General features: G+C 51.4%; 1 protein-coding gene across 1 annotated transcript; it reads right to left on the reverse strand.

Moving 5' to 3' along the window:
• Positions 1-6,491: 6,491 nt before the first annotated feature.
• CHAC1 (ChaC glutathione specific gamma-glutamylcyclotransferase 1) lies at positions 6,492-8,888 on the reverse strand. The gene is made up of 3 exons (XM_066343357.1): positions 8,478-8,888; positions 8,036-8,071; positions 6,492-7,618 (listed from the first exon to the last, which is right to left on the reverse strand). The coding sequence occupies exons 1-3, from the start codon at positions 8,694-8,696 to the stop codon at positions 7,217-7,219; spliced, it is 657 nt and encodes a 218-aa protein (XP_066199454.1). The 5' UTR covers positions 8,697-8,888; the 3' UTR covers positions 6,492-7,216.
• Positions 8,889-11,677: the final 2,789 nt, after the last annotated feature.

An 11,677-nucleotide genomic window follows, 5' to 3' on the forward strand; every position in this document is an offset into this window, starting at 1 on the left:
ATTTACTGCCCAAACCTAGATGCTTTTGAGAATGAAAGCAATAATTACTCCAGACAACAGGAGTAAATTAGGCATGTCTTGAGCACACTGGGGCATGTGGCCACCCTAACCACGAGGTGGGAGGCTGGCCCTTGTGCTCTGCTCATGGTCCTCAGAGACACTCTCCCTGTGACTGCTGCCTCCCCTAACCCGTGCCGGGGAACTGAATTTGGAGCACCCAACCCTCCTCAGAGCCAGGCCTGGGGAAGGGGGAGGTCTTCTTCATTCGAGGTCCTCTCCACACACCCTCTGCTTCTCTGATGACTGACATGGCTGCCACCACTGTCTTCAGGGCAACGACAGACCCTAGAAGTTTGTGTTCCTTCTTGGGGCCCGTGGCAAGCAACCTGGAGAACCCTTAGGAGCCTGACGGCCCTGGAAGGGTGCATGGAGGCCAGTGTCCACCCACGTCCCCCTGCATCATCCATGCCCCCTCTCAGCAAAACCCTGGGACCCCTAGTCTTCTCCCTCCCACTTGCTCCCCCTTTGCCACAGGCTGCAGATGTCCCCACATTCTGGGGTCTTGCTTTAGTTCAGCCATCCCCAGAACCTTCCTCGAAGGTTACAACAGGCGCTCTCAGGTCGTGCAGCCCTCAGCCACCTTTCCCCTGCCCCAGGCTCAAGCCTCCTTTAAGGCCTGAACAAAACCCTGCTTCACAAACAGACAAAAGAACAAAAACAAAGACCCTTCCAAGGGAGGAAAAATCAAAAACATTATCACAGAGTTCAATTTCCCTACAAGATAAAGACTACAACCTCCTTCATGAACTGACTCCAAAGTAGTTTTCAGCCTGGTCCCCCAAACCAAAAGGCTCCCTTTACACAGCTTTTTGCCAAAGTCATGTAGCTCCCTCATTTGCTGGAGCTATCCCCACACACCTGGAATGCCTTCCCCCTCCAGCTGGAGGGTTCCTGAGGCTTGAGTCCTTCCCACACCTGACCACCTCTACTCCATCCCCGGAGCTCCTGGAGTGGCCCTCACCTCAGATCAGGTGCGAGGGGGATTCTGTGTTTGACTATATCCCACAGCTGGAGGTCCAGGCCTCTGTTGCCTTTGTAGACCCAATAAAGAGGGATTGGGCCTGACACAGTGGCACATCAGACTGGGACGCAGAGAATCCATATTCGAAACCCTAAGGTCACAAACTTAAGCACAGGCTCACCAGCTGGAGCGCAGGGTCACTGGCTGGAGTGTGGGATCATAGAAATGACCCCATGGTTGCTGGCTTGAGCAAAGGGTCACTCATTCTGCTGGAGCCCCCGGTCAAGGCACATAGGCACATATGAGGAAGCAATCAATGAACAACTAAGGTGCTGCAATGAAAAATTGATGTTTCTTATCTCTCCTTTCCCGTCCTTCCTCTCTCTCTCTCTCTCTCACCAAATAAATAATTAAATAAATAAATAAACAGGGATTGCATTAGCTGTTTTTTTCTGCTCATTCCTGGTTCTCCAGGATGCCCTCAAGGGATGAGCAGGTGGATCCTGAGGTCTTTGCTAACTCTGAAATTCTTTAATGCTGCAGTCTCATGTTGGGTATTCACCCATCACCCTGCTTGAATTCCTCCAAGTAAAAAATAAACCAAAAAAAATTTTTTTAATGATCTTATACCAGAAGTCCTCAAAAAATGGCCTAGGAAACCCTGAGGGTCCCCAAAACCCTCTGAGGAAGTCTACAAGGTCATAAATATTTTCATAATAATACTAAGAGGTTATTTGCCTTTTAACTGTCATTTCCTCATAAGCGTACAATGGAGTTTTCAGAGCTAGATTTGCAAAAGATTGAATGCAGAAGAGATGAGAATCCAGCTACTTCCACTATCAGACATTAAAAAAATATAACAAACCATGGCTGGCCTGACCAGGCGGTGGCGCAGTGGATAGAGTGTCGGACTGGGATGCAGAGGACCCAGGTTCGAGACCCCGAGGTCTCCAGCTTGAGCACGGGCTCATCTGGTTTGAGCAAAAGCTCACCAGCTTGGACCCAAGGTCGCTGGCTCGAGCAAGGGGTTACTCGGTCTGCTGAAGGCCCGCGGTCAAGGCACATAGGAGAAAGCAATCAATGAACAACTAAGGTGCCGCAACAAAAAACTGATTATTGATGCTTCTCATCTCTCTCCATTCCTGTCTGTCTGTCCCTATCTATCCCTCTCTCTCTCTCTCTGTCTCTGTATAAAAAAACAAACAAACAAACAAAAACCATGGCTGGACATTTCAATTGGTTAGAGCATCATCCTGAAACACAAAGGTTGTCAGTTTGATCCTCAGTCAGGACACATACAGGAACAAATCAATGTTTCTGTATCTCTCCCTCTCTCTCCCTCTCCCTCCCTCTCTCTCTAAAACCAATAAATAAAAATTTTAAAATAAAAAATGGCCCTGGCCAGTGGCTCAGTGGATAGAGCATCAACCTGGCATATAGACTTTCCAGGTTGATTCTCAGTCAGAGCACACAAGAGAAGCAACCATCTGCTTCTCTCTCCCTGCCTCTCCCCTTCCCACAGCCAGTGGCTCAGTTAGTTCAAGAGTGACCAACTGGTGCTGAGGATTGCTCAATTGGTCCAAGTGAGTCAGCTTCAGGCACTAAAAAATAGCTCGGTACTCGAGCATTGACCCTAGATAGGGGTGGGGGGATTGCCAGGTAGATCCCGGTCAGGACACATGCAGGAGTCTATCTCTCTATCTCCCCTCCTCTCACCTAAAAAAATAAACAAAAAATAAATAAATAAATATTTGTATAAAACAATGCCACTCTTTTCACTAAATATTTTGTTTTGGAAAATAGGATCATTTTTTTTTAAATATCGTAACATGCAATAAATTTTTTCTTTTTCTTACTTTTTTTTTGACAGAGACAGAGATTCAGAGAGGGACAGATAAGGAAAGACAGACAGGAAGGGAGAGAGATGAGAAGCATCAATTCTTTGTTGCAGCACCTTAGTTGTTCATTGATTGCTTCCTCATATGTCCCTTGACTGGGGGGCTACAGCAGTGCAAGTGACCCCTTGCTGAAGCCAGCGACCTTGGGCTCAAGCCACCACCATGGGGTCATGTCTATGATACCACGCTCAAGCCAGTGACCCCGTATTCAAGCTGGATGAGCCCACGCTCAAGCTGGCAACTTCCGGGGTTTTTTGTTTTGTTTTTTTGTAATAGAGACAGAGAGAGGGACAGATAGGGACAAACAGGAAGGGAGAGAAATGAGAAGCATCAGTTCTTCATTGTGGCACCTTAGTTGTACATTGACTGCTTTCTCATATGTGCCTTGACCGGGGTGGGAGGAGCAGACTACAGCAGAGCAAGTGACCCCTTGCTCAAGCCAGCGACCTTGGGCTTCAAGCCAGCAACCCTGTGCTCAAGCTGCTGAGCCTGCGCTCAAGCCTACGATCTCGGGGTTTCGAACCTGGGCCCTCTGCATCCCAGTCCGATGCTCTATCCACTGCACCACTGCCTGATCAGGCAACCTCCGAGTTTTGAACCTGGGTCCTCTACCTCCCAGTCTGATGCTCTATCCAGTGTGCAACCGCCTCATCAGGCTCTTTCTAGTTTAATAAATATATTTTTAACTTCTCAATTTCTAATTCACTACATGTTATCAATAGCTCTATCCCACATAAACAAAAGCTCTTGGGGTCCTCAATAATTTTTAATTTGTAAAGGGGTCCTGAGACCCATACACCTTCCCCATGCCCTCCATGACCCCTCTGCTTCTCTCCTGATAGCAGTCAAATTTCTTGAGAGCTGTCCACGTTCCCCACCCCCTCCACTGGTTCCTCAGTTCCTCCCCTCTTTGGCTTCAAGCACCACCTCAACATGTATGTCTCCAATTAACTCCAGCCCAGATTTCTCTCCCGAGTCCCTATCTATATTCAGCTGCCTCCTACAAGTCCACCTGCATGACACTGCCCCACACTGGCACCCCCAACTCAAGCACTCTACCACCCCACCCATTCTGACTCTGAACCCTGGCTTGCTCTTCTCTCCCCTCTCCCTCACTCTCATCACCAGCCACACCAAATCCTGCTGACCTCATCCCTAAACCTGCTCTCAAATCTACCCTCCTGTCCATGCCCACTGCCAAACCCAGCTCAGGCCACCTTTACCTCTTCCTGGCCTCCTTTTGGCCTTCCTCCTCCAACTGACAGAGCAGCCAGTGTTGCTTCTAGAGCAGTCTCTTCCCTGCCCAGAACCCACTGAAGGCCCTGTCGACCTAGGAGGAATGCCCCCCCCCCCACAGCACCAGGCTGGCCAGCAGGATACCAGAGGTAGAATGGGCGTCATGTTTATGATCCCACGCTCAAGCCAGCGACCCCACACTCAAGCCGGTGACCTTGAGGTTTCGAACCTGGGTCCTCAGCATCCCAGGTCAACGCTCTATCCATTGCACCACTACATGGTCAGGCACAAGGAGGATTTTTTGACTGCTGTATCCCCAGTGCCTAGATCAGGGCCTGGCCTATAGCAGCTTAGGAAATACAGTGGTCTCTTGTCAATCGTGGGGGTTAGGTTCCAGAACCCCCAACGATAGGCGAAAATCTGTGAAGTAGCGACCTTATATTTATTTTATTATTTATATGTATTTTAAGGCTTTATAAACCCCCCCACCCTTATAAACCTTTGTCACACTCTTATCAATACTTCCTATGCTCTTAAACACGTTCTATATTCTAGAAAATGCTTATTTAACCACAAAAATAATTAATATATAAAAATACCTATAGCCTGACCAGGCAGTGGTGCAGTGAATAGAGTGACGGACTGGGATGTGGAGGACCCAGGTTCGAGACCCCGAGGTTGCCAGCTTGAGCGCAGGCTCATCTGGTTTGAGCAAAGTTCACCAGCTTGGACCCAAGGTCGCTGGCTCGAGCAAGGGGTTACTCGGTCTGCTAAAGGCCCGCGGACAAGGCACATATGAGAAAGCAATCAATGAACAACTAAGGCGTCACAACAAAAAACTAATGATTGACGCCTGACCTGTGGTGGTGCGGTGGATAAAGCGTCGACCTAGAAATGCTGAGGTCACCGGTTCAAAACCCTGGGCTTACCTGGTCAAGGCACATATGGGAGTTGATGCTTCCAGCTCCTCCCCCTTCTCTCTGTCTGTCTATCTCTCTCCTCTCTAAAAATTAATAAATTAAAAATAAACAAACAAACAAATAAATAAATAAAAACTGATAATTGATGCTTCTCGTCTCTCTCCATTCCTGTCTGTCTGTCCCTATCTATCCCTCTCTCTGACTTTGTCTCTGGGAAAAAAAAAACCAAACTAGATACCGGAAAATCCCGCAACATAGCAAAAAATCTGTGGTACAAAATTAGCTAAATACAATTTTAAAATTAACGATACAGTGAGACCACAAGAAGTGAACTGCAATATGGCGAGGGACAACTGCACCGCCCTGAGTTCCCAGAAGAACCTGAGTAGATGCCACATGTAGTAGTAGCCAAGACATGAGGCTGTCAACACATGGGCACACTCCCCAGGCACAACACTGCCCAACATGGTTGGAGCTAACCCTGCTGGGGACACTCAGACCAATCCAGGACACTAGCCACAAGAGCAGCAGCAACACACAGCACACATCTTAGTGCAAACTAATGCTCAGAGGGCTACTTTTCTGGAGGTCACTGGGCAAGTGAGGAAAGGGGCTGGGTTGGAGCGAGGCTCTTCCGCTATTAAAGCCTGTTGTCTGGGTCCCACACCCATTCTTGGAGGTCCAGGAGCAGAGGCTGAGCCCAGTGAGAGGCCATTCCCAGTGTGGAGCCCAGGGTCTGGCCGAGATCCTGGAACCAAGATTTGCACCTGGGGTTCAGGGTGGGAAGGAGTAGCCAAGGGCAGGCACTGGTGAACAAGCAGTTGCCCAGAGGGCATCCCAGCAACTCATTTCATTGTGAGAAAGTCTTGGCAGGTCAGGGTAAAAGCAAGGCACAATCCATACCCCAGAGGAAGAAAGTGAGCACCCAGACCTCAGCAGTCAAAGGGCCACTAGGTCCTTCAGGCCACAGGTCTTCACTGTCAGCATCATCCAGAACTTGTCAAGATCCAACCCTAACCCACAGGCTCCTCTAGCAGGACACCTGAGATTGAGCTTCACCGTCAAAAAGAGGCAGACACTGGCCCAGGAGAAAGACCTGGTCTGAGCTCCAAATCTGCCCGGTTCCTCGGGGAAGGAGACAAAGGCACCAGGTCAGTGGTAAAAATACTGCTCACAGAGCTGCCAAGTACAGCTGCACAGGCTGAAATCTGCATGACTCAGTGGTATTCTTCATGCACGAAAACATGAACAGTGCCCATGGGAGTGGTGTAACTGGCAGTCCTGCCTGCTCCCTGGGAGAGAGATGGAGACAAAGAGGGTGCCCTCTCTTTTATGAGATTTCTAGGGCTTTAGCACCTCACTTGCCCCCAATGCTCCCATCTGAAAAAAGAACCACATTCTAGCACAGCACAGATAAAAAAGAGATCAGTTTATGGGTAATAGTATAGACAGACTGGGATGGTGCCAGGACCTACAGCGATGGATTCTCCAGGAATAGATAAACAGATAGGATTGGCACAGACATACAGGACAGGAAAACAAAGCCAAATGGATCAGAGGCCCTGGCCCAGCCTCAGCAGCTGTGCCTGGGCTCCAGATCTAGCTTTTCCCTGGGGACCTGGGGGATGAGCAGGGCTGACAGGGGCCTTAGTTCCTGTAGGGCCCCCTCTCCTCACTCCCTCCTACCTCTCGGCAGTAGGCTGAGACCTTTCAAAGGTGGTATTTCTGGGACTACAGAATGGTTACACTGGGGTTAAGGGGTTAGAGGGTCAAGGCTCTTGGAGGCTCCCTCAGGAGGTGGAGGCCTGGGTGATGTGGGGTTAGCAGCAGCACTGAAGGGAATCTGGTCAGGCACCAGGCACCGGGGGTGGGCACTGCTCAGCAGGGCCCATGTGTCCAGGGAAGCCCCCCACCCTGCCTACCACACTAACATGGTACAATAAATAGTTTCAAATAGTAAGTCAGTGTCAGGCAGGACACAGCTAGAGACTGATGGACAGGCAGAGGCTTAAGGAGAGGAGCCACCACTGCCCACTGAGTCTTCTTAGTGAGCTCCAGTTGTATCGAGTCTGTCTGTACGCACAGGAGTGGAGATTTGGCCACCATATTCATGCAAGCACTCGCTGCAGGGGCTCAACCCCTCAGACCAGTGCCAAAGCCTGCTCGGTGGGGCAGAAGCAGGGCAGCATTGTGCCCACAGCATCCACAATGGCTGCCAGGTGCTCGTCCTGTGCTTGGGGCCCACAGAGCTGCATGAAGTCCGCCAGGCGTAGCAAGTACTCGAGGTTGTGGCCGGAGGAGCCATGGCAGGCCAGGATCTGCGTAGCAATGGCCTTCTCAGGTGCAGGGCCCAAGTAGCCAGGGTTCTGTGGGGTGGCCACATAAGCCAGTGCCTTGAGTGGTTGGTCAGGGGTATCTTGAGGGTAGAAGGTGACCTCCTTGGTATCATAGCCACCGAGCACTGCTTCCCGCACGTTTAGGTACTTGAGAGCCTCGCTCACCTGTTCATCTCGCACCTGGTATGCCACGCCCCAAGTGCAGCCCTAGGAGGAAACATGGGTACAGGGGTCAGTCACGAAGTCACCACATCTCTTTGCTGGTCCCACCCCAGGACTCTGCTATCTAAGAAAGATGAGAGGAGAGCTGATGAGCCATCTAATTAAAAGCAATACATCAAGCCCTCCTCCCTTTCTTAACAAGGTAACAAGGTGGTCTAGCCCCAGGGTGAAGAGGATTACTATTCACATTGTGGTCTAAGTAGCATCACTTGTAAGCATGTCAGGAATGTGTTTCAGGCTTTAATAAGATTCTCAGGAAATTCTTGTGAGAAGCACCAAACTAGACCACCCTTTCCTTCTGCCAGAGGGTCATCTAATCTGCAGCCAAGGACCCACAAACTCTGTCTGTTGGCACCCCTCCAAGCTCAGCCCCAGGGCCCCTCTCTTCACTCAGGCACTTACCTCATGATCTTCAAGAAGGGTCACCACACGGCCAGGCTAGGAAAGGAAGAAAGATTTTGAGAAAGACAAGTTAGCAATCAGCTGTGCCATCAGTGCCAGAGATTTATCAACCCTGCTAGCACAGGCCTCAGAGATCCCCACTCATCCAGGAGAGAGAGGTGGGAGTGATGCATGGATGCCGGAGAAATAGACACATGGCAGTAGCCCGGATTGATAATCAGAAATATTCATCAACACGGTTAACCATAGGACCAGACTCCAGCCATCACACAATGATCTGCCGGGCACACATATTTAAGTAACAAACCCTGAGCACTGGTTTACCTATTTCCCCCATCAGCAAGGAGTCTGCCCAGAAAGCCCTGGACAGCCCACTATCCTGCCTCTTCTATCCCCCCAACCCAACCCATCCGTATTCCCTGGGGCACGGTCGTATGCTCACCATCTTGTCGCTGCCCCGATGGAAGGTGTCTCCCTGCCAGAACCGGCGGCTGTAGCCGCGTACGAAGCCCACACGGCTATCGCTATAGGCGAAGTCGGGCCTCCACACTAGAGAGCCGTACCCGAAAATCCACAGCGCTTGAGGGTCGCCGTCGTCCCGGGGGTGCTGCGCGGGCGGCGAGGCAGGCGAGGTGTTTTGAGTTGCGGACTCCTGCTTCATGGTGCCGGGCACAGGGACCGGCCCGGGCGGCCTTCCGGGCAGCTGTCCGGCGCAGGTATCGAGGGACTGACGGACACGCACACCTGCCTGGCACCACTTAGTCGCTCCAGCTGCGCAGCCCCTTCCAAGGCCCTTTTAAAACCCTCGGGCTGGCAGGCACCGCCCACCTCGTCCAGCTGCTGCGGCGATTGGGGCGGGGCAAATCCCCTCTAAACCAATTACGTTTGGATTTTGGTATCCGCTTAACCGCTCCGCCCTGTGAGTGGGTAATTGAGCGGCCTGCTCCCAGCCCATCGCGCCCGCTGATTGGTTCGGCTGCACCTCTGTAGCAAACCTGTCAGGAGTGATGCAACCGCGGGGGAGGTTTCCCCAGCTCTGGCATGCAGCAAGGGCGTCTCGGATTGCGTCAGGCAGTGGGCACAAACATGGGCATTGGCCGTATGCCCCGCAGCCTCTCCATGGCCTGGGCCTTTCAAGAACCTGAGCGGGCGGGTCCCAGGCGGGTGTCTCCCCGGCAGTCCTGCCGGTGAACCTCACCTGGTGTTGCACTGCCACCCCAGGCAGCATGGACTCGCCAGGGCCAGTCCAGGATAGAGCCAGAAGGAGCGCTCGGGGCGCCGTAAATCCCCGTCTCTGGGGCTCCGCCTAGGAGCACGCATTCTGGAGAAGCTGTTGGAGGCCCCCTCCGCATTCCACACAGGTGTTTCACGCCGTAAGCCCGCGTGAGCAAAGGAAGAAACTGAGTCACGGGGCTAACAAGGGGTTCTACAGAGGCTGAGTCAGGCCGGGAGTCCGAACCTTGAGGGCCTCACGTGAGGGCTACACCTTGAGCCAGGAGTGGGACCCCCTGAGCTCACGTAGGCTGGGGAAGAGCCAATCATAGCTCTGCCTTGTTGACCGGACCTGAGGAGAGAGACCATAACGAAAGGAAAGTCAGGCCAGTTCTGCCCTGAGATAGCAGGTTTAGTTCTGCCTGGAAGTGAGACTTTTGCAGCAATGTTGAATTAATCCTTAACAAGGAGATTCCTGGAGTCACCAACAAGAAGAGCTGAAATTAGCATATATGACCTTCTCCCTTGGCTACTGACCTCCCAACTGACTGAGAGGATCCTCAGGCCACTTGGGGTTGACCCTCTAAGCATCTGCAAGGGGCTGTCCCCTTGGGGACACCTTTGGCTGGAAAAGAGCAACAGAGACAGCAGAAGGCCTATCCTTCAAAGGGGAGTGCTGAGAGGTTTGAGGTGAGCTCTCTGGCAGGGGAAATGAACAATGTTGCTTCTCATTCTATTCTAATTAGATATTTAAACTAATTTTTTTTTTTACAGAGACAGAGAGAGTCAGAGAGAGGGATAGATAGGGACAGACAGACAGCAGCTGAGAGAGATGAGAAGCATCAATCATTAGTTTTTTGTTGTGACACCTTAGTTATTCATTGATTGCTTTCTTTTTTTTTCTTTTTTCTTTTTTTAATTTATGTTTGTTTGTTTGTGTTTTTTCTGAAGTTGGAAAAGGGGAGGCAGTCAGACAGACTCCCGCATGCGCCCGACTGGGGTCCACCCGGCATGCCCACCAGGGGGCGATGCTCTGCCCATCTGGTGCGTTGCTCTGTTGCAACCAGAGCCATTCTAGCGCCTGAGGCAGAGGCTACAGAGCCATCCCCAGCTCCAGGACCAACTTTATTCCAATGGAGCCTTGGCTGCGGGAGGGGAAGAGAGAGACAGAGAGGAAGGAGAGGGGGAGGGGTGGAGAAGCAGATGGGCGCTTCTCCTGTGTGCCCTGGCCGGGAATCAAACCCAGGACTCCTGCACGCCAGGCTGATGCTCTACCACTGAGCCAACTGGCCAGGGCCGATTGCTTTCTCATATGTGTCTTGACCGGGGCTACAGCAGATCGAGTAACCTCTTGCTCAAGCCAGCGACCTTGGGTCCAAGTTGGTGAGCTTTTGCTCAAACCAGATGAGCCCGCGCTCAAGCTGGTGACCTCGGGGTCTTGAACCTGGGTTCTTTGCATCCCAGCCCAACGCTCTATCCCAGGGGTCCCCAAACTTTTATACAGGGGGCCAGTTCACTGTCCCTCAGACCGTTGGAGGGCCAGACTATAAAAAAAACTATGAACAAATCCCTATGCACACTGCACATATCTTATTTTAAAGTAAAAAAACAAAATGGGAACAAATACAATATTTAAAAGAAAGAACAAGTAAATTTAAATCAACAAATTGACTTGTTTCAATGGGAACTATGGGCCTGCTTTTGGCTAATGAGATGGTCAATGTGCTCCTCTCACTGACCACCAATGAAAGAGGTGCCCCTTCTGGAAGTGTGGTAGGGTCCAGATAATTGGCCTCACGGGCTGTAGTTTGGGGACCCCTGCTCTATCCACTGCGCCAATGCCTGGTCAGGCTAAACTAAATTTATCTGCACATTTAAAGTACTGGTAATCATTCCAAAAGTGTCTAAGATATATTCTCCAGTAGGAATGTTGTACTATGGTGTTTGCAGTATGGAGCTAGTTCTTTTTTTTTAAATTTGTATGTGCCCTGACTAGGGATCGAACCTGCAGCTTTGGTACATCAGGAGGATGCTCCAACCAACTAAGCCACCTGGCTAGGGCTGAAGCTAGTTCTTTTAAAACAAAGCAAGTCAGCCTTGGCTGGTTGGCTCAGTGGTAGAACGTCGGCCTGGCGTGCAGGAGTCCCGGGTTCGATTCCCAGCCAGGGCACACAGGAGAAGCGCCCATCTGCTTCTCCACCCCTCCCCCTCTCCTTCCTCTCTGTCTCTCTCTTCCCCTCCCGCAGTCAAGGCTCCGTTGGAGCAAAGTTGGCCCAGGCGCTGAGGATGGCTCTGTGGCCTCTGCCTCAGGCACTAGAGTGGCTCTGGATGCAACGGAGCAGCGGCACAGATGGGTGGAGCATTGCTCCCTGGTGGGCATGCCGGGTGGACCCCAGTCGGGCGCATGCAGGAGTCTGTCTCCCCGTTTCC

This window comes from Saccopteryx leptura, chromosome 6 (assembly GCF_036850995.1).
Source record: "Saccopteryx leptura isolate mSacLep1 chromosome 6, mSacLep1_pri_phased_curated, whole genome shotgun sequence".
Classification (NCBI taxonomy): domain Eukaryota; kingdom Metazoa; phylum Chordata; class Mammalia; order Chiroptera; family Emballonuridae; genus Saccopteryx; species Saccopteryx leptura.

Bases quoted from the DNA above. Each gene is read 5' to 3' on its own strand.
- CHAC1 (XM_066343357.1), bottom strand. From the start codon at position 8,696: ATGAAGCAGGAGTCCGCAACTCAAAACACCTCGCCTGCCTCGCCGCCC. The intron at 8,072-8,477 runs GTGAGCATACGA...TTCCTTTCCTAG, and splicing joins ATCGGGGCAGCGACAAGATG to CCTGGCCGTGTGGTGACCCT. The intron at 7,619-8,035 runs GTAAGTGCCTGA...GTTTCCTCCTAG, and splicing joins CCCTTCTTGAAGATCATGAG to GGCTGCACTTGGGGCGTGGC.